This window comes from Amphiura filiformis, chromosome 10 (assembly GCF_039555335.1).
Source record: "Amphiura filiformis chromosome 10, Afil_fr2py, whole genome shotgun sequence".
NCBI classification, from domain to species: Eukaryota; Metazoa; Echinodermata; class Ophiuroidea; order Amphilepidida; family Amphiuridae; genus Amphiura; species Amphiura filiformis.
The window spans coordinates 253,713-277,630 of NC_092637.1; the positions used below are offsets into that span (position 1 = coordinate 253,713).

Here is a 23,918-nt window from a genome sequence, read left to right on the forward strand (position 1 = left end):
CCTCGTGTTGCATTATGTCAGGTAAAGAGCTTGCTCAGGAATGCGTGGAATGCGGATTAAGTACGTAGGTTGTGAACTTGACATTCACAGGGGTACTAGTAGACTAGTTCGGTACATAGATTATGTCATGAAAAGGATATTTATGTTTGTTAACATTAAGGGATCTAAAATGAGCGTTTATTGCGTTTCGACAGTATTTTTTGTGGGATATGAGAGTACCTCAGACCTATCGAATTGCATTCTGAATACGAAGCATGTCTTTCTGATATCAAATAATTTTCATTTTTTGACAATCACAATATAATACAAATTTTATGACAAATTATAATAATTTGATATTTTTCAAATTTTTGATATAACAGTACTCGAAGTAAGTTATATAAATCTAATGACATATTCTTAAAGTGTACGTAGCAGGGAGGAAAAGCCGACGGTCAAATGAAAATGTTGACCTTTCATATTGAAGATATGGATTTTTTTCCCAAAAAGACCTAATTTTTTTTTTGGTATTTTGGGGAAAAAATCCATATCTTCAATACGAAAGGTCAAAATTTTCAATTGATCGTCGGCTTTTCATCCCACCTACATACACTTTAAGTATAAATCATCAGATTTATAAAGTTTACTTCAAGTACTGTTAAATATCAAAAATATCAATTTTAATGATTTGCCATAAAATGTGTATTAAATTGCGAATTTCAAAAATCAAAATTATTTGATATCAGAATGACATTCTTCGTATTCAGAATGCAATTCTATATGTCTGATGTGCTCTAATGTCCCACAATAAATACTGTCCAAACGTTCATACCCCAGCCCTTAACTTAGATTATTTTCAAAAATCTACATGTAATCTTTTTTTTGGGACACCCAGTACATACCAACAAACATCGCTTCACCCCTACAAATACACCAAACTCACACATATAAACATAAAAAGTAAGAAATTACAAATTGAGTGTGGATTCAGCACATACTATATTCATCAAGGATGATTGCCCTAAAATAATTGTTTTTGAAATAAATAATTTGACAAAAAAGAAAAACAAAAACAAAAAAACAACAAAAAAAACAAGAAAACAGCAGTGCTGACTAAGTTGAAGCCCCAATCAAATACATGTTGCTAATTTTGTTGATTTTTACTATCCTCCCGGTGAGCAAATCACTAAATTGGCCTTTATGGCATAAAAATAATTGCCTCTCCATTACTGGTTGAGACACAGTAATACGCCAAATAAAGACCAAAAATGGCTTAAGTACTACATGTAGACCCGTAGCAAATCATGGCTAACTCTTTGAGCTGTGTGAAGGATCAAGTTATTTGTTTGGCCCACTATGGAGTGACCTCCGAGTAATGATTATTGAAATGGTATTTGTGAATGATGATTAAATCATCTGTTTTAGTGCACAAATCTTTGGGGGGGCAACATTATAGGCCCGCAATTTTAGCAAAATAATGACCAGCAACAACCCCCCACCCCCCCCACCCCCCCCCACACACACACACACACACCAACCACGTCACGGGACATATGCATTTAACAATTTTAAATTAACATTAATATATTAGAAATGGACACGTATTCAGCGACTTCTTCGTGGCTTGGTGGATAATTCAACGCCTTGTAATCTATAGGTTAGTGGAATCACGGGTTCGAATCCACCTGATGACTTTGTTATGATTATATTTTTTATCTCGTCTGATCCTACCCATTTTTAGGGCTAATACTTAAACTTCACGCTATTTCGTCATCATTAAAATATTTTTTTAATTTTTTCGTACACTATCTTCTAAAGCATTACTTGGCCAACATCCTTCCCCGTCCCCTATTGCAATGTTGATTTGGACAAAATCGTCATCATTTCTACATTTCAGTCTTCCAACATTGAAAGATGGGATGAGGGGGGGTGAGGAGGTGGGAGTTGAATGTGCATGCATTTTTTCTACGTAGGATCTGCAGTATCTTCATATTTTAAGGTGTGTGAACGTATTTTTGGACACGCCTCTATTATCATTACTCGGAGGTCACTCCATAGTGGGCCAAAGAGTTAGCCATGATTTGCTATGGGTCTAGTACTAAAGGGATCTGGAATGAGCGTTTTGAGCGTTCCGACAGTATTCTTTGTGGGACATGAGAGCACATCAGACATATCGAATTGCATTCTCAATACGAAGATAACTTTCTGATATCAAATAATTTTCATTTTTTGAAATTCACGATATAATACAAATGTTATGACAAATTATTACAATTTGATATTTTTCACATTTTTGATATATAACAGTCCTTGAAGTAAATTTTATAAATCTAATGGTATATTCTTAAAGTGTATGTAGCTGGGAGGAAAAGCTGACGATCAATTGAAAATTTTGACCTTTCATTTGAAAATATGGATTTTTTTCCCAAAACACTTAATTATTTTTGGTGTTTTGAACAAAAAAATCCATATCTTCAACAAGAAAGGTCAACATTTTCAATTGATCGTCGGATTTTCATCCAACCTACATACACTTTAAGTATAAATCATCAGATTTATAAAGTTTACTTCGAGTACTGTTAAATATCAAAAATATCAATTTTAATCATTTGCCATAAAATGTGTATTACATTGCGAATTTCAAAAAATCAAAATTATTTGATATCAGGACATTTTTCGTATTCAGAATGCAATTCGATATGTCCGATGTGCTCTAATGTCCCACAATAAATACTGTCCAAACGTTCATACCCCACCCCTTAAGCATTTTTTGTCTTTATTTGGCGCATTATCGTGTCTCAACCAGTAATGTTTTCTCAGTATTCTCTGGGATCAGGTCATGCATTATTTTTCAATTCTCATATTAAATGTAATATCTTAGTAAATGTTAATGAAGAAAGAAAATTAAGAGACAGCATGAATCACCTCCAAGTGTTTTTGTAGAAATCTAACTGTAAGCCTCATAATCTTGAATTCACGAAGTTTTTCCTTTTTCCGTTATTTTACCTTTGTTTACCTTTTTTACAACGACGTGATCAACTGGTTCAACCAAAATTCGTTCCTGCTGCCCAATCATCCATTTCACTAAGTGGTTAGTCTGTAGAAGTGGATAGTATTTTTTTCTATCAAATATTCTCTGTTTCAATTGGAATAAAGAACGTATGGCAGTTTGACATCACGTTCTCAACGTCCACAATGCAGTATTGTTTATACATTAGGTCGACGTATCCTTAAAGAGTTTGAAAATGTTTACCCTAGATTACCCAGTAAAAGGGGGTAATAAATGTTCTTTCTCTGATCTTATTTTCCCTTTCCACTGTCAGCAGGGGAGCTCCAACCCCACTTTGGCTCCAACCAAGCCATGTGTTATACCCCTTGCCCTTCTTCACTGAACCTCTGCATCTTTGGCACATACATATGGTAAAATTTTTTAAACATTGGCATCTTATCCTAGCCTCTCATGAAGGGTTAATATCAGAAGATGAGTTATTCTTCCTCTTCATATTTCCTAAACCTTCTTAATAGTATTAATTTTTTTATCTAGGTTCATGTTATTAAACTCATGATAAATTCTTGAACATATACCTGCTTCATGCAAGGAGCCTGGGGGCATTCTCTGGACCATGCACTGACCATGATATTTGTATCCTATTTTATTTTTACTTATTTTCACTTCATAAAGTTTCCTTGTGTGAATATATGAAACTAATTTATGCTGTTGTTTTTAGTGCAAAGAAGCAATTTAAAATACAAAGAGCAACAGATAAACATGATAACCCGAGTCTAGGCTTTCTTGATAACAGTAAAACTTGTAGTGAACATATGCTTGCTGTGAAAATTATGTACTGATATAATAATGTTTTCACTGCGGGAGAAATGAACCCGAGGTCATGGTATGAATACACAATAGAAATTCTAGCTGTCAACTTGTGCATTAAAAATTGTAAGGATAGGTACATGAAATGATATATTTATATACAAATACAAACGGTATTTCGCAACGATATTTGCTTCCATTAGACCGTACAGTTAGAAGACTAAGGTAAGTGAAATCTTTACGTCACGGTTTGCGCGCTCGACGCCGTTACCAATTGTTCACCAATAAGATTTTTCGTGTCCTTGTCTATTTCATTGTTTTATTTCTTGAGGTAGTAATAGAAAAGAAATAAATTTTCTGACCTAAGAATGGAGGAAGAAAGCTTATGTATCTTTGTTTCCACACATAAACATATGGACAAGTAAATTCGACTTATAGATGTTCATTACACGTGCGCATGGTAGACCTATACAGTTGATTAGAACACAAATGTTTTTTTGTTTCGTATCTTCTTCAGATTTTGGACTACCGTTTCTTTAATTCTCAACCAATTTCAACAAATAAGGTCTTAAATCAGAGCTAAAGAGTACAGGCATCGGCTGCTTGTTTTAATTTTGACACATTTGTCTTTATTTAGGATATACAGGGGTGAACGCAACTGGTACCTTAATTTTCTTGGCTTAGTGTATTCCTTACTTCGCGCGCAAATGTTGGAGGCCCAGGGCCCCAAAGAGGTTAATCAGACCCTGCATGCACACATTTCAAATGATCATGATGATATGTGAATATGTCCCTAGGTGATTGAGGGCACTCCACTTTAGAAGTTGTTCGTGAATGTTCCATGAAAATGTCATACAATTTTGAAATGTTCTAACCTCTTATTTCTAAATGTTACACCCCTTTTATATTTTCATCTTGTTATCTACCCCTCACCTCCCTAAACAAACATTTTATATCGATAGGCCGACGCCGGTAGTCATATACCCATCACGTCCGAAGTTGAGTGCCTCTCCCGTGGGTAAGTTTTTACCGAATGCCAAAAGCTATTTTGTGTTACTGCGAAAGTGTCAGCCATACACAATCATAACTATATATATCCATTAGTTTGTCATATTGAAGTGCCCCACACACCCAACTCCATGAAAACATGACATTTCACAATCACATTTTCGTTATCGAAAGGAAAAAAAAAATGATTGCATTATTATTACTTACAGTATTTCTACAATATAAACTCGTTGTGCCCTGCCGTATCGAGATCTGATTTTCCAGATCCGGCGGAAGTATTGAAATTTAGGGTAGGAGGGCTTTTTTGTTCACGATTTACGGAACCTTTTTTTCTCTATTCTGATCAGGGACTGGATTGAATAGATTCATTTTGGATTTTCGTTTATAACGACCAACAACTCTTATATATATATATATATCGTCAGCTGCCGTTTCAACATGTTAAAATTATTGATCGCTTTGTAGTAACCAAGTGCGAGTACAAACTGATGGCTTATTCATGGTTTTATGACGCAAGTTATGTACTCAATATTTTACAAATGAAAAAGAATGTATAAAAAAAGTTATGCATATTTGGAATAGCATTGTAAATCTTTCTTCATTTTTAACTGTCAATATGTCAACTATACCATACCGGGAAACTAAACTTAATTCAAATCATATTTTTCATAATTATAGGGTACACAGTGTTGACACCCTGTATTATAAATATTTCCCCCTGCAACTTAATACTCCGTTGGTGAGCGACGGGCGATTGGCTAGATTGGCTAAAAATCGATCGGTAGATCCCTCAGTGCTGAAATACAAACTCAAAATGTAGAGATGTATTCAATTCTATTTAAATCAATATTCTATTATTGACGCAGATAAAGAAAGTTGCATAGTGTCTCGATATAGTGCATTGTATTATAGATTTGTGATTTAATATTCTATACAGCACGTGGATCTGAGCTTTATATGATTTTAATTCTCAAACAGTTGACTATATCACATTTTTAAAAATTGTTACGGTGAAAATGCAGTAAAATATATGCGTATAAAGATAACAGCAATCGCCGCTGAGTGTATTGAATTTCCAGTTAGTGTATTGGAAACAAATCTTGGTTTAACCTGACAACAAATCGAATTTTCTTGTAATGGCAACATCATATGGGGTACTGAGCATGCGCAAATCGCCTGAGTCGCTCGGCCTATCTCGAACAAAATCGCCATGCGTAGCTTTTGAAAAACGAGAGGATTCACCGTATTATCACGGCAATTATTGACACGAAGATATAGGGATGATGACGCCGTGGGGTACAATGCTGATTTATATGCAAATAAATTACTGGAGACTCCACCGAAACAAACTTCAGACTTTATTCTTTCTATTCAAACCAAATTGTTGTCTTTTTGGAATGTTGACGCTTTTTCTTACATCAGAGTTCTTTTTACCTCATCCTGCCTTCTTAGTTTAGAGCAAAAGATTTTTTAATGCAGAACCAAGTGTTAACTTGTGTTAACGAGTGCTAAAACATAACCTTATAATAAAAGTGTATGTTTATAGTGAGCCAGATTATCCGGTATTTAGCGTATAAGTACTGCAAAAACAATGGATATTGCGTATAATATTTCTGAATACAGCAATTATAAACACGCTCAAAGAGCATTCGTTAATATGTTATTTAATGTTTTATTATCCATTGTCAGGACGATGGGTGGATTATTATCCTATATAATACTGAGTTTCCTGTTGTATAGCTCTCAATACTGGATTCACGTTTCAGGACAAGAATCAGGTAGTTTCTAATTTTGTTGGTTAAAAATTAATGAAAATTACTAATCTATTCTAATCTAAATATCAAGCTTAAACTAAATACTTGTTGATATCTTTAGAACGCGAAAACAGTGGGCTTCACCAACCCATACCATCTGACGTTGTGCTTTACTTTCGTTAAAATTCCTTATGATAAGTGTTTTAGTGCACTTGGAAAATTCTATAAATTGGGTTTTTGTTCCCCAAAATTGCCAATGTCTGTGATTTCTTATCTTGACCTGGGATATCACCCAAACCCAAATCCTGCCTGGCTCTGCATAATGACAACACGATGTCAACATTAGCCCGTCTCTGTCCCCGATAAGGTTTCCTCGATCTAAGGTGTTTATAGTGACCAAGAATGAGTCAGAGACAAAAAATTGTTATCTTTTTGACCACAGCACATATGTGTGTATAATGTGCCATACAGAAACTAACAAAACAATACCTTAAGCGATCTGAAATGAGCGTTTAGAGGGTTTTGACAGTATTTTTTATGGAACATGAGAGCACCACAGACGTATCGAATTGCATTCTGAATACGAATAATGTCTTTCTGATATCAAATAATTTTTATTTTTTGAAAATCACGATATAATACAAATTTTATGACAAATTATAAAGATTTTGATTTTTTTTCCAAAAAGACCGATTTTTTTTGGTGTTTTGAGAAAAAAAATACATATCTTCAATACGAAAGGTCTAAATTTTCAATTGATCGTCGGCATTTCATCCCACCTACATACACGTTAAGTGTAAATCATCAGATTTATAAAGTTTACTTCGAGTACTGTTAAATTTCAATTTTTAATGATTTGCCCTAAAATGTGTATTACATTGCGAATTTCAAAAAATCAAAATTATTTGATATCAGAAGGACATTCTTCGTATTCAGAATGCAATTCGATATGTCTGATGTGCTCTAATTACCCACAATAAATACTGTCCAAACGTTCATACCCCTTCCCTTAAAGTATAATTCTGTAATGTTTTTGTTATAAACACGATATTCCACAAGTTACATTTGTTTGTACCGTGGGTGTGTCTGTTGTCAGGCTGATGACAGAATAGACACAAGTAGCAACCATGAATAATAATACAGAATTGTGACGTAACATTCCGCATATAGGGTATTCAATACAACGTAGAGTCACCCATTCGCATGTTAATACAATAAAACAGTGATAGGTATGAATGGTCGTGGAATTGATCTAGAAACCTGTCTCTCTGTCATCTTAAGCTATAGGATGTCCCAAAATGATCCACATCGGGAAAGTTGAATTCTGTTAGGTATGAATAGAATGTCATCAGTCGTATTGTTTTTAATTCTAAATATTACAAATATTTAGCTTTTTTAGGAATTTAAGTTTTTTGAAATCGGATGTCTCTAAAAGAAGTTCCAGAATATTGCCTAAAATGGTAAATTTTAAGTTTGGACAAAACAACCTATTTTGAAAATATGTAAAATTAATAACAGTTCAGCACAAAGTTGTTTGGAAAAAAGTTTTGCATCTATCGATTACTTATGATTTTACGAATGCAATCCTTGCATACACGATATAAAGGTTTTTAAAGCTTGAGTGACCTAATACTATTTTTTTCCTTTGGCGGCAGTTTTGAAAATAATTATTGTGTTGTGTGAATATCATCATTTGAAATGCCGGCAGAGATTGAGTTGTTATTAAAAAAAATAAAGAGACGATTCGTCCTCAGTGCCACAGCATGTATTTATGTCCATTGGCAAACCCACAGCTAGGTAACGGTGAAGATAATATTTGTAGTTGATAGTTTCAATTGATGGTTTCAGCAAGTATATCCTCTATAAAAAAAATAAATACAAATTGTGGTAAAAAAGTATGTTTTTCAGCAAAAATATCGAGAATAACATTGAAGAGTGTCACTTTATCCAATATCTAGAATTATTCAGTGTATTAAGCTCTACATATATGCCAGATTTGTGATTGTATGACAAATGTATGATTTCTACAATATATTGCAAAGTACGGTTGGGCAATATTGATAAAGCAGCAATGTCTTATGAAGCATTTGCGCTGTAAAGTCCCCATAAGCAGTTTTTGTCCAGTTTCAACAATATCAATATCACGCCAAAACGAATCAAGTTTTTTTTCAATGAAAGTAACACAATCAAAGTTGGTGACATGTATGCTATTTTTTCCACGTATTAAAACTAAATACACTATTGATTAATTATTATTATTATTATTATTATTATTATTATTATTATTATTATTATTATTATTATTATTATTATTATTATTATTATTATTATTATTATTATTATTATTCAAAAATGGTTATTTGAATACAATTCTGGCCTCCGTAAGGTAGCACGTGCCAATTCGCATAATAATACAATAAAACAGGAGATCGGTTTGAATGGTTGTGGAATCGAATTAGAGACCTGTCCCTTTATCACCTTAGCACTGTCCCATACCGACCGGAACGGTTTCACGACTTGTAGCTTCGTCAAGGTGTTACATATTTTATTGTGTTGCAAGCGGTGTAGTGCTTGCATTAACTTTGGATCTCTTATGAATTAACTATAAATAGCTAAGATATACATTAATATACATTGAAACTAAAAAGGGAGAAAGCAGTAGCGTAGCCGGGGGGCAGAGTGCCCCCCTGACAAAAAATGAATGAAAAAAGTGCCCATCTGACAAAAAATAAAAGAGAAAATCAGGAGGGCAAAGGAAAAGAAAAAGGGCAGGGAGCCCTTTTCTACCAAAATTCAGCCAGAAAATTCAAAAATTACAACATTGTAAAGATAAAGCCCGTTCCATCCATATTTATCCTAAATCATATTTCTTTATTTGCAAGGATTAGGTGATTAATACTGCTGGAATATGTAAAACAAGCAAGGGAATTTTATAAACATATTTATCAAGCAATAAAAGGAATTATTTGTATTAAAAGCTTGAAAGAGTAATTTTCAGTAACTAAATAGCGCCACCAATTGAGCTTATTAATTGATACATTTTATATCCGAAAAAGCTTTAAAAAATACTATATAAGTGAATAATTTTGTAAAAGAGGGGAAAGTAAAGTTGAGAATGACTAAAAAGCATCGGCATACATTTGCATGATATCACTTTCAGCTGTTTAAACCTAAAATTTGGTTCCACATGATGTTTTGTTTGAAAAACTAATGATCCCATCAAAGAACCGTGCCGAACGTGTAATTTTACCATTCGCTATTCCGAATGTAATTAAAGGTTTGCTATTCCGAAAAAACGGTTCTCTATTCCGAAGGTTCTCTATTCCGAAAATTCCCAAAACACAAACAGGTTCTCTATTCCGAAAACAGAAAGGTTCTCTATTCCGAATATGAAAAAAGGTTCTCTATTCCGAATATTCAAATATGGGTTCTCTATTCCGAAAACGAATAAAGATTCTTTATTCCGAAACAAGTCACCGTGTTCACTACTCCGAATATGAAAAAAGGTTCTCTATTCCGAATATGTTATATGCAGTGGAATTCGTAACATCATGACAAAAACTTTACTTAGTTTCTTTTAGGGCATTTTCCTCCGTCATCAAACACATCATTCTGTCAAGGCTAGCGCTAAAACTACAAAGGCCCCAGGGCCCATATGTGGTACACTAATGGGCCCTACCCCGTAGATTTCGGAATAAAGAACCTTTTTTTCATATTTGGAATAAAGAACCTTTTTTCATTTTCGGAGTAGAGAACACGGTGGCTTATATCGGAATAAAGAACCTTATTTCGTTTTCGGAATAGAGAACCCATTTTTTCATATTCGGAATATAGAACACTTTTTCATATTCGGAATAGAGAACCTTTTCTGTTTTCGGAATAGAGAACCTTAGGTAATAGAGAACCTTTTTAATTTTCGGAATAGTGAACCTTCGGAATAGCGAACCTTCGGAATAGCGTACCTTCGGAATAGCGAAGTTCGCCCCATCACCGATGTTTTAAATTCACTTCATTTTGGAAAGCTTACTATCAACGGATTTCGTTAAAATTTTGGATACATGTTGCTAACGTATTAGAGAAATAATGTTGATATGTGAATAAATGGTTCTTGATGACTTCATGAACTTGGTGATTTTCAGTGTTCCAGACCTATCAACAAACAGACTGGTTAAAATGCTTGTATTTTCAATGTTGAGCTAAGTTTTGTAATTTTAACTAGCGACATTATTTCACTGAAACCTAATTAAGCCATTTGTAAAAAGTTTCCACAACCAAACTACAGTTACGTTGAAAAACATACATTTCTCTTCACCTATACCATCAGATTAGGGAGTTTTTCATAAGCTTCATTTTTGTGATTTTGATACCAATTTTACCTAAATTTGTCCAATCCATTTCAGCTAGACAATCTAATATGTACTCACCATTGACATCCATTCCCAAGAAATGTTATTATGTCCATCATAACATTATATATCAAGTGAAAGACACACTAGACCAAACATCAAAATTGATGCCTCATTATAGCTATGTTGATATATCACATGTTGTTCAAAATGGATACCTAAATTTGACCTATAGCCTTAGAGAAATCTCTTTTCCAAACAACACATGATAGAGGCTATATAGTATTCAATTTGCTACACCATTCATTGTGGAGAGACATTTTAGGAGGCCTGGTTGAGCTCAGTCTGAAGATGGTATAACAAAAGATATAATTTATTCTATTCAAGTACTACTTGAATAGAATAAATTATGTTTTGTTATGAGGCACTCATACTGAGTTACTATAACAGGTAAACAAAAACGTATTTAGGGCAAAAATTATATACTAAAGTTCAGGACATGAAGTGATGAACATATTTATGTACTTCATAAATTGCAAGAAAAAAAAGAAGACGGTACTGATGAAAAGCTGGGTATTATACCCCCTTAACACTGTATACATGTGTATATCTGATATATGGACATTTGGGTGATATATTGATGTAATTATTGATGTAGTTACGGGTCCTAGCTTGTCTCTATTTGCTTAAACATACATAGCAAGACTCCAAAATATGGCGTTGAAGACAAGTTCGAAACCCTAAGGAATATATTTTGACTGATTTTGGCGTGTATAGCTATTCATCCTACGAATCGTGAGTAAACCTATTACATTAACCTAGCACTCTTAGTTCGCCCGAGAACCTGGGTAGTTAACCCGTTAACGTGAGTGAAACTGAGAAATTTATGCCAAAATTGGCGTTAACTCGTTACCGTAGAAAATGTGAATCTAAAATATTATTATGTCAAATTTCATTTATTGTATTACCATAAATCGAATATGGACATGGAAAAGCCCTCTGGTGTACATGGCCAATATGTGGAATAAGGCTCCTAGTTTTTAGCTTTTTAATGATTTTACAAGGCTATTTGCATTTTCTCTCACATCTCCACCAAATTCTATAAACATTAATATGTGCAATATATTTTCTGTTTCTCCATTATGATTTCAATATGCTAAATAATTAATTTATGTATGTATGTGTGTGTCGAGAAGGAGTTTGAGTATGTAGTCTCTGGTGTATGAGTAGGGGTAAGTTTGTGTAAGTGGTGTGTAAGGTCAGTGGGGGGGGGATCTTGTGGTAGTGATATTTTATGAGTGGATGTGGGGTGCAGAGGTGTTTGTGTGTTGTTGCGAAGTACATGTGGGTGAATGGATGGAATGTAATTTGCTCTTCTCTTCATGATTTTGCTGTATTTATTTGTATTTTAACATTTATACTTATATGTATTTTAATATTTATGTGTGCTTTTGTATTGTTGCATTTCAGTTTTTATACTGCTATGACAATTGTGTAATAAACCTTTAATGAAATGAATGAATGAATGAATGAATGAATGTTTGTCTAAAAAATGAAATTTTGTTTAGTTTTAGAGTGACAAAATAACATGTGTGGAATAGTAGTCTACGAGACTGTAAAATCAGATAGAGTTTGCTGTATTGACGAGGTTCGAACATGCCTTCGTTGCATTCCGAAGTCACAAATATATAGCATAATTCTTATTTCAAGGTTTTGTTACTACCGCGCAAAAGGATTGGAAAATCGGAAAACACAAACTGCTCGAAATTGCATCCTCCACAAAACAAAGAGCATGGGCTAAAATGCGTTGCTACGTGTACAAACCTATTCAAAGAATTTCCTCTCTGCTACCAAATTGCCAAAACACCAAAACTACCTGTTTTATCTCAAACAGTAACTGTAATTGGCAGGGGCGGATTTAGGGGGGGGGGGGCGCAAAGGGCGCCGGTAACTTAAAAATACACAAAATGTAAGAAATTAAAAAAAAAAGAACCAATTCGGCCATGAACAGCAAACAATGGGCCAAAACCGTTGAGTTTTCGAGGGGTAACCCCTTTAACACATTTTTTCGTCGTCGACCAAAAGGCGCCCCCTTAATCAAAATTTCCTGGATCCGACCCTGATTGGTTTGGTCATGTATTAGGCCTACATCTTATAACCAATTAATAGCAGTTCTACGTACAATACGTAAGATATGTTTAAGAATCCAGTACTATGCCTACATGTAGTGATCTGAAAGGATGTAACGAACATCAGCATTATGTTGGAAATCGGTACGCATCGCTACAACGGTCAGACAAAAACGTTTTTTTTGGTATAGCATCATATAGGTTATTTATAAAAATCAACATTTCTTACTCTTCCACAACATTTTTGATCCCATTTCAAGACCATCAAAAGTTCCCCGTGTCGTTCTATTAATATGTCACACCAATCTAAGGATCAGTGACGTAGTCTAAGGATACACAATGACGCCCCTCTCCCCCGATTCTTGAAACAATTGCGCGCAGAGCTGGCGAAAAGTTGCACAAATAGGGCCTAGCACTAATTAATTGAATATAATGAATTTGAATATCGGTCTTAAATAGGATTCCTCTGTGGAACTCTAACCATCATAACGAGGGTTCAGAACCCGTAACTCACTATGACTATGCAGCCTTCACAAAATGGGCATTAAGGGTACAGACTATAGGAATAAAGACCAATCGAACATATTCTTGTTTATGCCATAATATTATAGTCTTTCAACCCTTTCATAACTTCAGCTGTGTAACTTACGAAAATTCCCGCTAAAAAGTGGTTCTTTTAATTTTTGAAAATCTGGATTTTCGTACTGATCATACTATAATGATCACCAGACAATAATGTTCTAATCACACTATAGACTGTGTTGACATGAGACGTCAATTGCCAGGCAATTTCGGTCATATGCCCACGGATATGTTATGTTCAGTACGGTGTACCACGAGGAACATGCTAATTTAAAAATAATTTTTGCAAACTTTGATAATTTTTTACAAACTCAAATGATTTTTTACAAACTCAAATAATTATTACAAACTATTTTTTTTCAAACTTTAATATAATGTATTGTGCATGTAGAGGCCCATTTATTGTCGGATTTCTGTATTTAGATCACGCAGGGGACGCACCATTAGATTCTCAGGGGTGCATGGGAGTTTGGGTCAGGCAGAATTTTTTTTTTTTGGCGGCAAATTTTGTATTTTTTATCGCCTCCAAAGGGAGGATTTATTTTCCATCTCACTAGTGGGCGAAGTTGTTTTTCGTCTCACTAGTGGGCGAATTTTTTTTCAAAAACTCAAATGCCCCCTGAAATCAAATGGTGCGCCTCTTAACAACAATTGAGCGCTATGAATACACATTAATGTTTTTAAGCAAATAAAATTCCAAAATATGGTACGTTTTCTGTCTTTGCTTTCCACGTGGTAAGCCTATGTTGAGGTTGCGATTATATGTACAAAAAAATTCAAGATGGATACCAACAAGTCGTGTGGCCGAGCGGTCTAAGACCCTTCTTTAAAAAAAAAAAATCATATTATCGCATCGTGCATAGACTCAATCTCGATAGCCTGAGTCTCGCTGGGAGTCTTGCTCTCTCGTGAAAGTCGAAAGTTTGCAAAAATATTTCAAGTTTGTAAAAATTATTTGAGTTTGTAAAAAACTATTTGAGTTGTAGAAAATCATTTCAGTTTGTAAAAAAATATTTGAGTTTGTGAACAATTATTTTAAGTTTGCATGTCCCTCATGGTACACCGTAGTTCAGGGACCGTGCTTTTAAAAAACCCGCCAGATCGCAATCAGGTCATTGACCTGTGTAGTGGTCATACGTTGCTCGCTCAACCATAACAGCATGACTGTCCCTAATAGCTACTCATTAATAATGCGTTGCATCAGGTCATGGACTCTATTCAATAATTTTAATCCTTTCTTTGAGGTCAGAAAGATGAAAGGGAGACCTTGAAAAACAGATGCGTGGTTCTAGATAATATTTTATCATCCAAGCTGGTTATCTAGGATATTTCTAGGAGGCGACACTGATTAATTCATAACGCTCACATCTTTCTTCATCCAATGGACTTTGGAGAACTGCTGAGATAATAAGTGGATGTTACAATCTAATCGGCTACAATCGGCATAGTTGATGATATCTGATTCTGATAATTCACTAGTAGCAGCAAAATATCCTTGTATCCTCTGGTGCGCTATATAAATCTTATATGGATTAATGTTATTTATTTATTTTATAAATATTTCTTTTAAACACAATCTAATGTGATGCTCACTACATGTAGAAGGCCTGGTCTGCAAACGTTCATTTCATAAATCTAGTAAAGATAAAGCTTCATGTTTAGTGTAATCAAATGAAATACCAAAGCTGGATATTATACAATCGTGATGCATTCCTTCTTGTTATGGACGACAAGTATTAACTTTGATATTATTATGGCAATATCCATTCCCTTCTCAATTGATTATGCTTTCTTTTCGAAAAATAAACCATGAGGCCTAGAGGCCATGATATAAACCTATATTCGGTATGCGGAAACCTTCCACGGTTAGGGCGGCGCTTGCACTCGCATATTCACTAAACTGCCGCCTCCTTCATTTGCCAACCTTTATCGAGGGGCGAGTTTGAGGTTTTATAGTCATACATGTAGGCCTACCATTTTTCACCCTTATGGCAGTCAACGTCAGCGCGTTGAAGCAGCTGTTTCGCTCGCGCATCTATGTGGCGTCGTAAGCGTGTGCATGTGTACACCAGCGCGCTGCAGCGCTTTGACCGAACGCTAGTAATTATTTGGCTGTACCCAATTAAATGCTCACTGTACTGACATCACTACCACATCAGGATGAAAAATCGCATATCGCAAACCAGCCAAATTTGTCATAGGTTTGAATGCTAGTAGGAAAACCGTGAATATAGGGTCTCAAACTCTGAAACATCTGAGCAGAAACGTGTCCTTTTCACTGGTTTAAAGTGAGTCTGTAGCTGTCGCCATCTTTGGAATATAATACAACATTCTCTGGCCAAACATCGGGTTAATGTAAGTAAATAGTTAAAATCGTCTAAATTCAATAATATCAAACAGCCACGGACATTAAGTCAAGGCTACATGAGAAGTTTGGTGTAGGTCACGCATTTCCTTGGTATAAAAAACAGCCAAAAGGATGTCAAAAATTCCCTCTTTTTATCACAACGCGATTTATTACGAAACAGCATTTTCATAGGGCCTACGCTGGTTCTGTCAATTCTAGTTTAAAATCTGTTCGTCACATGCAGTCTGATTTGGTATCTATGTTATCATCAAAGTCTTGGGAACTAATGTGGACAGTTGATTTGTTTAAAAAACGGATACTGTTTTAAATATCAGTATTTACGCGAGCGACTTTTTGAGTGTGTAAAATGCATTGAAAATTGTCGGCTAAAGAGTGCATAAATTAAAATCGCGAACAGTAATAGCAACAATAACTATCTACATTCCAAGCGGAAACGCTTTTCATAAGCATACCCCACTTTTTTCAGCAATCGCTGAAACCTAAATATGCAATTCCAGGCGATTTGTAAAAAAATAGCGTCAGCATATTTTACTATGAATTTGGGACACCGAAACAAATGCTTGCATTGGTGCCAGACCTATTATAATGATACGATAATTAGGCCCCCAATAATGGCTTTCATTTTAACCGTTATTTATTAAACTGAGATTTTTACTTTTTGAGAAATTAATGAATTTATCGAAAAACTTTTCGGAGAACGCTACTTTAATGAACCCATGCCTTAAGTTGTCTCCTTGCTTTGGTCTTTAAAAATCAACATTTCCTCCACAATGCTCTGTTTTCTATTGAATGTTGTCATGGTTGAGGGACTGTGTCTGTTATAGTGCCCTTTATGCTCATTCTGTGGGAGCAGGTGACTGTGAGTTGAAGCTTTCTGGCCCTTAACCCTCGACAATCTTAAATAATTCTTGATATTGCGGCATGAACTTGAAGTATTTTAATTTTTAACTTGTTTATTAAGACCTACGTGTCACTAAATTAGTTCACCTTTAACCGAATAACCATCATAACATGGTGCTCACTCATCCATTTCATAGTGTTCAGTCTATAGCGATATATAGTGTTTTGTTTGTCGAATACTCAGTTGCAGGTACTATATACAAATGGTAGTTCGCAACTCTTTTCCCCATTAGACCGCGTACTAAGAAGACTAGGTAAGCTAAAATATTTGCATTTGTATCTCTGTTTACACGTAATCATATGGACAACGAAAGTCAATTTGCGATATTCATTACATGAGTGTGTTGTATTTTTAACCTTATCCCACCGAGGCAAATAAGTACTAGATATAAACACTTGAAATGAATATTAAATAAATATCCAACACTTCGGCTGTGACGGGATCCAAAGCATACAACATATAAAACATCGTAGGGAGCAGTGTTGTGAGAGTTCCCGGGTTCAAATCTCCGCAAGACAAAAGAATCCCCTTTGCACAACATAATGCGCGTTCATACTTCCGGATAAGGTACAATAACTATAATACAGACACACTACCTGGAAATGGCGTCACATTAAAAGGGCCATACTGCAGTTACTGTCCGTTTTCCTATACACAATACACAGTGCTCTCACCATTGACGCGTGACCCTACAAATGATCTACGTTGGAAGAATGGGCACTTGGCTAGTTAACATCACTGTGTGAAAAATAACCAGTCAATATGTTAGGTATTCTCCAAACTTCTAGCAAATATATTTCTCTAACATGACCTAAAATTACAGCTAGGTTAGATGTTCAGAAATAGTCGCACTTTTGTAAAATATGAGTGAGGGCAAGGCATAGCTAGCCAACTCCCCGTGTTAATTGAATGGAGATTTGACCGAAAATATTGGTATCGGACCGCTCACTTCTGAAGGATGCCACAAAAACGGTACAAGCTACATTTTAACTATTCTCTGGCAATCATCATGATGAGTTTCTGATATAGTATGCCGAAATTGGGTACTGTAGGTGATTGACAAATGGTCGCACTTTTCTGATAAATAAGTGACAGTGAACATGAAATATCAGCGCCCATAAACCCAAGTTAGTAGCTAGTTAGTGGAGGCCGTCACGTGACTGATTATTGATTATTGAAGTGCCTTATTAATAGATACGCACGATTTAGGGCAAGAAAAACAAACCGGGATACTTTTGGAGACATCATCATCATCATCATCATCATCATCATCATCATCATCATCATCATCATCATCGACATCATCATCATCATCACTTTCTACATTTTTTTCTAAACAACATAGGGCCTACCGTTTTAATAAGATTTTTTTCTTGAAATGCATGTAACTATAATTATTGTTTAGAGCGTGATGAAATAAAACATCACGATTTTCATCACAAAACAAAGTAATAGGCCTACAAAGGAAATACATTTTTCAAGAGTGATTGAATAAAACATCACGATTTTCATCACGGAACAAAGTAATACATAAGACATTGTTTGTTTGATTGCAATCAACCGCGACAGTTCGTCTCACACACATAACAATGCACTGCGATCAAATAGGTTGATGACAACATTTGATTGAATGGACTGCACTGCGCCATGATTACGTGCACCGGTTCAAATCCTTTGTTTGGAGCCAATCAATAATTTCACGTACAGCCTCTATGCAAATTAGAGTTTACACACGCTGCAGCTGGGGTAATCGACCGAAGCTTGTTGCCGTTAGTGATCGAATGCATGAGCTTATTTGCTTTACTGAATCGATTTACTGGATTAATTTCCTGTTAACTGGGTTTAATGCCACAAAGGTCGAATCGCCTTTGCCATGGACCATGACTGCATCATGCATTTCGTGATCCACAGCCTCATCCCCCCACTTTTCTCAAAAAAAGTTGAGATTTTTATATCACTCGAAACCTCTGGCTACATAATGTTTATGTACAAAATATTTCTTGCAGATTAATTCGTTCAGCAAAGATATCGTGAAATTTGAATTTCGTTCTGGTGCACCAGAACGAAATTACAACGTATTGTCTATGGAGCAGTGTAATACACATATTAAAAATCATGCATAACTCGCGAACGCAAAATCGGAATCAACTGACATTTTGGGAATAGGTTTTTTTTGTGGATATCTAATGAAAAATTACATAAATAGAGGATGCTAGGATCACGAAATACTCCTTTAATTTATAGTATGATCAGAACATAATAGTCTGGTGATCGTCTACAGTATGATCAGTACTAAAAGTCCAGAGCGATTTTTTATTCTAAAATTAAAATAAACCACTTTTCAATTTTTGTAGCGACTCAGTCAGTTCTTAGCGACAGCTATGATGGTTGAAATCAGCCCTTGCCTGATCTCTCTGGCTGGGAAAAAATGTAGGTTGACCGTCATTATTTTTACGACTGGCTACGATGTCCGGGAATTGCCTAATGCGCATGCAAAGTCATGCCAGTGTTTATGTCAAGAAAGGCTGCTTAAAATTATTAAAAATTATTCGATCTCTCCCACACCTGCAGTATTTAACATCACTAATCCAAATTATGCAAATTTCTACTCATTTTAATGCTTACTTTAGCTGTCTATCAGTTTCTGAGAATTGAAATTAAGGGCGCACAACCATATAATTCTATTTGGTGGTGTGAAATCTTAAGCAATAAGTTGAGAACCAGAAAGCTTTAACTCAAGAAATGCCATTTACCCAGCAAACACAAAACGTTTTAAAAACGTTTTAAATAAGTTATATTTTGGCTTTTGGTTTAGGTAAAAACGTTATAATAACATTAAAATGTCGGGTTATATAAAGGTCATGACAACGTTTTAAAACGTTTTGTATGAAAACACACTACAACAATATTTTTTAATTGTTTTCAAAAAATGTTATTTTAAACTATTTTTGTAAACATTTTTGCCAAATATTTTGTTAATACTTAAATAACATTATGTTAAAATATTTGAACCCAGCAAACACAGAAATGTTTTTAAAATGTTTTTTTCGAAACCTTTTAATAACATTTAAACGTCGGGTTATATAAAGGTCATGAAAACGTTTTTCAAACGTTATTGCAAATATTTTGGGCAAACATTTTTCGCAAATTATTTTTTCAACCCCAAAATAACATTCTGTTTAGAATGTTTTGTATTAAGTTTTCAAGAATGTTTTTGGAATGTTATTAAAACGTTTTATACCCTTTATATAACCCGACCTTTAAACATTTCTGTAAAACATTTTTGTTTGCTGAGCAGTAGATTATCAAAAAATGTTTTTTAAGATTATGAAAACGTTTCGTATTTGCTGGGAAGCAGTGTTCTTCGGTTATATCTTTAAATGCGCTTTTATATGCGCACGTGACCCATGGACACGACATACCAAGACCAACAAGTGTGACTAAATCCTCATGTATACAGAAAGGGATAGGAACTCTGTAGATAAATATCATCAAATTTAAGTATTAATTGAATTGCAAAATTTTTACACATTTTGCCATTCCTAATATGTTATCAAAAACAACATTTTGAAAGTATTTGACGACGGAAAAAATATTCAACGACGGAAACGTTTACAATATAACCACGAAGTTGAGCAAATAGACAATTTTGCTGCACAGCAGTGTCATGTTGTTCCGACTTTGCATTCAAACGTATAGAAAGACCACTTGCTATGTAGAAGATCACTTCTAGACTTACTGCCTATAAGCTATTATGGCCACGCGGAGGTGGTCACGTGCGCATTTATAAAAGTGCATTTATATATATATAACCGAAGTACACTGTTTAGAGAGAAAAAAAGTTTTAATATTTTTGCAAACTAACAATGTAAGTATCTGATTTAATGTTAATTATGACAAAGAATAGTGGAATTTAAGGTACCCTTTAGAATTCCTTTAAGGATAGACTAAGTATTGTTTGTCGAAGCAACCAAAAAATCGATTATCATTATCTAAATGATTGAAATATGTTTTGCATAAGTTCATTCTACACATCATATACTTTGAAAACTTGCTTGATTTATGTTGTTAATGAGTTTATGACGTTTTACAAAAGTGTTGTTGTTTCATCCCTCTTTACAACATAACTCAAGAACAGCAGGATTTACAAAAGTATATCTGTGATATTTGAATTCTTCTACACTCTCGCCAGGTTAATGATCAATGCACTTTTTGCCAAAGCTCGCTACTATTTGCAATAAGCTGTGAACTACAAGGTCGCAATAGTTTTAATAGTTGCTAACCTTAAGCAATAAATTATACGTCACTTAAACGTCAATTTGAAAACAAAAGTTCAATCACCTTAAAAAGATAAATGTTTGTCATTTTGATTTTAGATACTTGGTTCTCAAGTGCCACGAATCCACGATAAGGGGTTTCGCTAGGATCAAAGGGTGTTAAGTTGTTCAAGGGTGCCATGTTGGGTCAAGAGAGAAACGGGTGGGTCATGGTATACCAGGATGGGCCAATGGGTATCATGGTAGATGAATGGGTGTCATGGTGGGATAAGGATTCTGAGAGTGGGCCACCAGAAATGTCTGAGAATTCTTTCATGAGTTTTCTTAACACCCAAATGCCCTGCCATTGGACTATCATGTACTATGTTAATTACTTCAGTGTGGTATACTTTTGGTACCACAATTTGGAGCACTACCTTCCACTCTTCATCGGCAGGTACATCAAGTGGGCACCATTTTCTTCTAGGGCTATACCCTTTGATTGATCTCTTTGAGTTCTGGGTCTTTTTGTTGCTCCAGAATCAGCTTGTCATGACTTGGGTCTTTCATGTTTTCCCCAATTTGTTCATGCTCAGAGGTTGTGTCATTTTTAGGGGTATTTTTATCCCCAGGTGAAGGAAGTTCATATTCTCATCAACCACTGACACAAATGTGTCTTCCAAATTGTAGCCTATGTCATCAATTTGGTTGTCCTCAATTGCTTCTACAGAGGCTCTCTTACTCATTGCCCGTGTCACTGCACATGCATGAAATATCTCCTTTTCCTCACTATTATCATCCTGCATACAGGGCTTATCTGTAACTATTGGGTCAGGAAAAACCTTCCCCCTACCAAATCATTTCCTAGCAACATGGACACTCCCTTGACTGGCAATTCATGTCTAACTCCTATGATTACAGGACCAGAAACTAAGTCAGATGTCAAGTTAATGTTGTGTAGAGGTACATTAAGTATTTCCATCCCAATACCCTGGATCAAAGCATTACCTGCTGAACTATCATCATTAAAGGGCAAAGTTCCTTCCAGAATCACAGAACGTGTACAACATGTGTCTCGCACAATCTTTATGGGCTTTGGACTACCATTATCACCTAGTGATACTACTCCCTCTAACACAAATGGTTCAAATTCCTCACACACCTTGTCTGTGTCACCTCCCTTTTGTGGGAATTCTTGTTTCTTGATTTCACTGACTTGTTTCTTTGACCCAAATGACACTGCACATCCTACATTATTATTAGTAGATAGCTGTTGTTTTTGTGAGTCTTGTCTTCCTTTTAAGAAATAACACTCGTATGCCCTGGTCTCTTACAGTGAGTACAAGTTACTTTGGATTTAAATTCAGTCCCAAATTTTGATTTGTTACCTGAACTCCCGGGGGTCCCTCTACCACCAGCACTATGCTGTGAATTAGACTGAGATTTCCCTTCTTGTGTGACACCCTGATTTGCTCTAGGTTGATTATGGCTAAACCTGTTTGAATAACTTTTGTTATGACTAAATTTACTCAATTTATGAGTCGCCATTGTCGCCGCCTCGTTTAGCGTCTTAATTTTGCTAGCGCTTTCATGGATTTTAATGTCAACGTGGACACATTTCTTGAACTCTTCTATAAGAACCAAGAGCCTACGTTGGCTGAAATCATTTTTCACTTCTTGATCTGCTTGCTTTCTTGACTCTCTGAACTTTAATCTGTATGCTTCAGGCACCAGTTCATAGACCTTTTAAAGGACTGATTGTTTGACTTCTTCATAATCATTACACTTCTCTATTGGTAGATCTGAGTAAGTTACCCTGGCCTTCTCCACAAAACTAGGGGAGTTGGGTCCAATGCTCTTTAGGCCATTTTAAATTTGTAGCTACCTTTTCAAAATGTTGAAAATACTCGTCAACTTCTTTCTCTTTGAATTTAGGCACAGGCTTTACATACTTTGTAACATCAAACCCTGACTTTGACTTTGAAGAGAAACTTGATGAGTATTTGTCACCTAGTTTTGCTAACTTCGCTTGTTCAAGCTCAATTTCCTTTTCTTTCAAATGTGCTTCCAAATTGAGCTTTGCTTACCTGTCCTTTTCTTCCATTTCTCGTTTTTGGTGTTCAAGCGCCATCTATTCATGGCGTGCTTTGTCTTCCGTTTCTGTTGTTTTTCTTTATTTTCATTCTCTAACTTGATCATTTCCAGTTTTTCTTTTTGGTCCATTTCTATTTTATTTTGGTCTATTTCCATTTTCTTCATTTCTAATTGAATTTCCAACTCTTTCAATTTAAATGCCGACTTCACGTTTCTCTTCCAAATAGGATTCATAAAAAATATCTTCCCCGACCAAAACATCAATCAAGGCATTTTTGATTGCCTGCTTTCTTGTAGCTTGCTTTACTTTCAAGTCATAATGTTTGGCAAATGCTAATAAATCAAGCTTATTCAACTCATCAAACTTCTCCCAATTTATAGTTTCAAGAAACTCTTCTGCTTTAAACTCTGCCATACTGTACTTTCACTTTTAAGACTCAGTAAATTAATGTTAACTTTATTTACAGTGTATCTCCCGGACGAGCCCCCAATTTATGTTACGAGCCGTACTGACAACACAAATACACTATTTGATTAAGCTAACAAAATATGAGTCTTTAATTGAAAACAAAGTATGATTGGTACATATAACAACAATATTGCATATACAATAAAATCACACAATCACAATAACATTTTATTATATCAGTACTTAACCAGCGGTCTTTTTCGTGTTCTTGTTGG

General features: G+C 35.0%; 2 protein-coding genes across 9 annotated transcripts in view; both read left to right on the top strand.

Annotated features, from left to right (window-relative positions):
* The first annotated feature begins 3,905 nt into the window (after window positions 1-3,905).
* The window catches only part of LOC140162388 (uncharacterized), an 80,961-nt gene continuing 60,948 nt past the window's right edge, over window positions 3,906-23,918 (top strand). For 7 of the 8 annotated variants that reach the window (XM_072185589.1, XM_072185592.1, XM_072185596.1 and 4 more), the window contains exons 1-2: window positions 3,908-4,021; window positions 6,494-6,582. In XM_072185589.1, coding sequence (XP_072041690.1) covers window positions 3,942-4,021; window positions 6,494-6,582 — 169 coding nt within the window. In that variant the 5' untranslated portion in view covers window positions 3,908-3,941. Of the gene's footprint in view, window positions 4,022-4,758; window positions 4,815-6,493; window positions 6,583-23,918 lie in introns of all 8 variants that reach the window. The other variant, XM_072185590.1, reaches the window with a different exon arrangement.
* LOC140163304 (uncharacterized) overlaps window positions 16,865-23,918 on the top strand; it is a 130,783-nt gene continuing 123,729 nt past the window's right edge. Inside the window, exon 1 of the mRNA XM_072186702.1 lies at window positions 16,865-17,137. The gene's annotated coding sequence lies outside the window, so the exon portion shown is untranslated. The remainder of the gene's footprint in view (window positions 17,138-23,918) is intronic.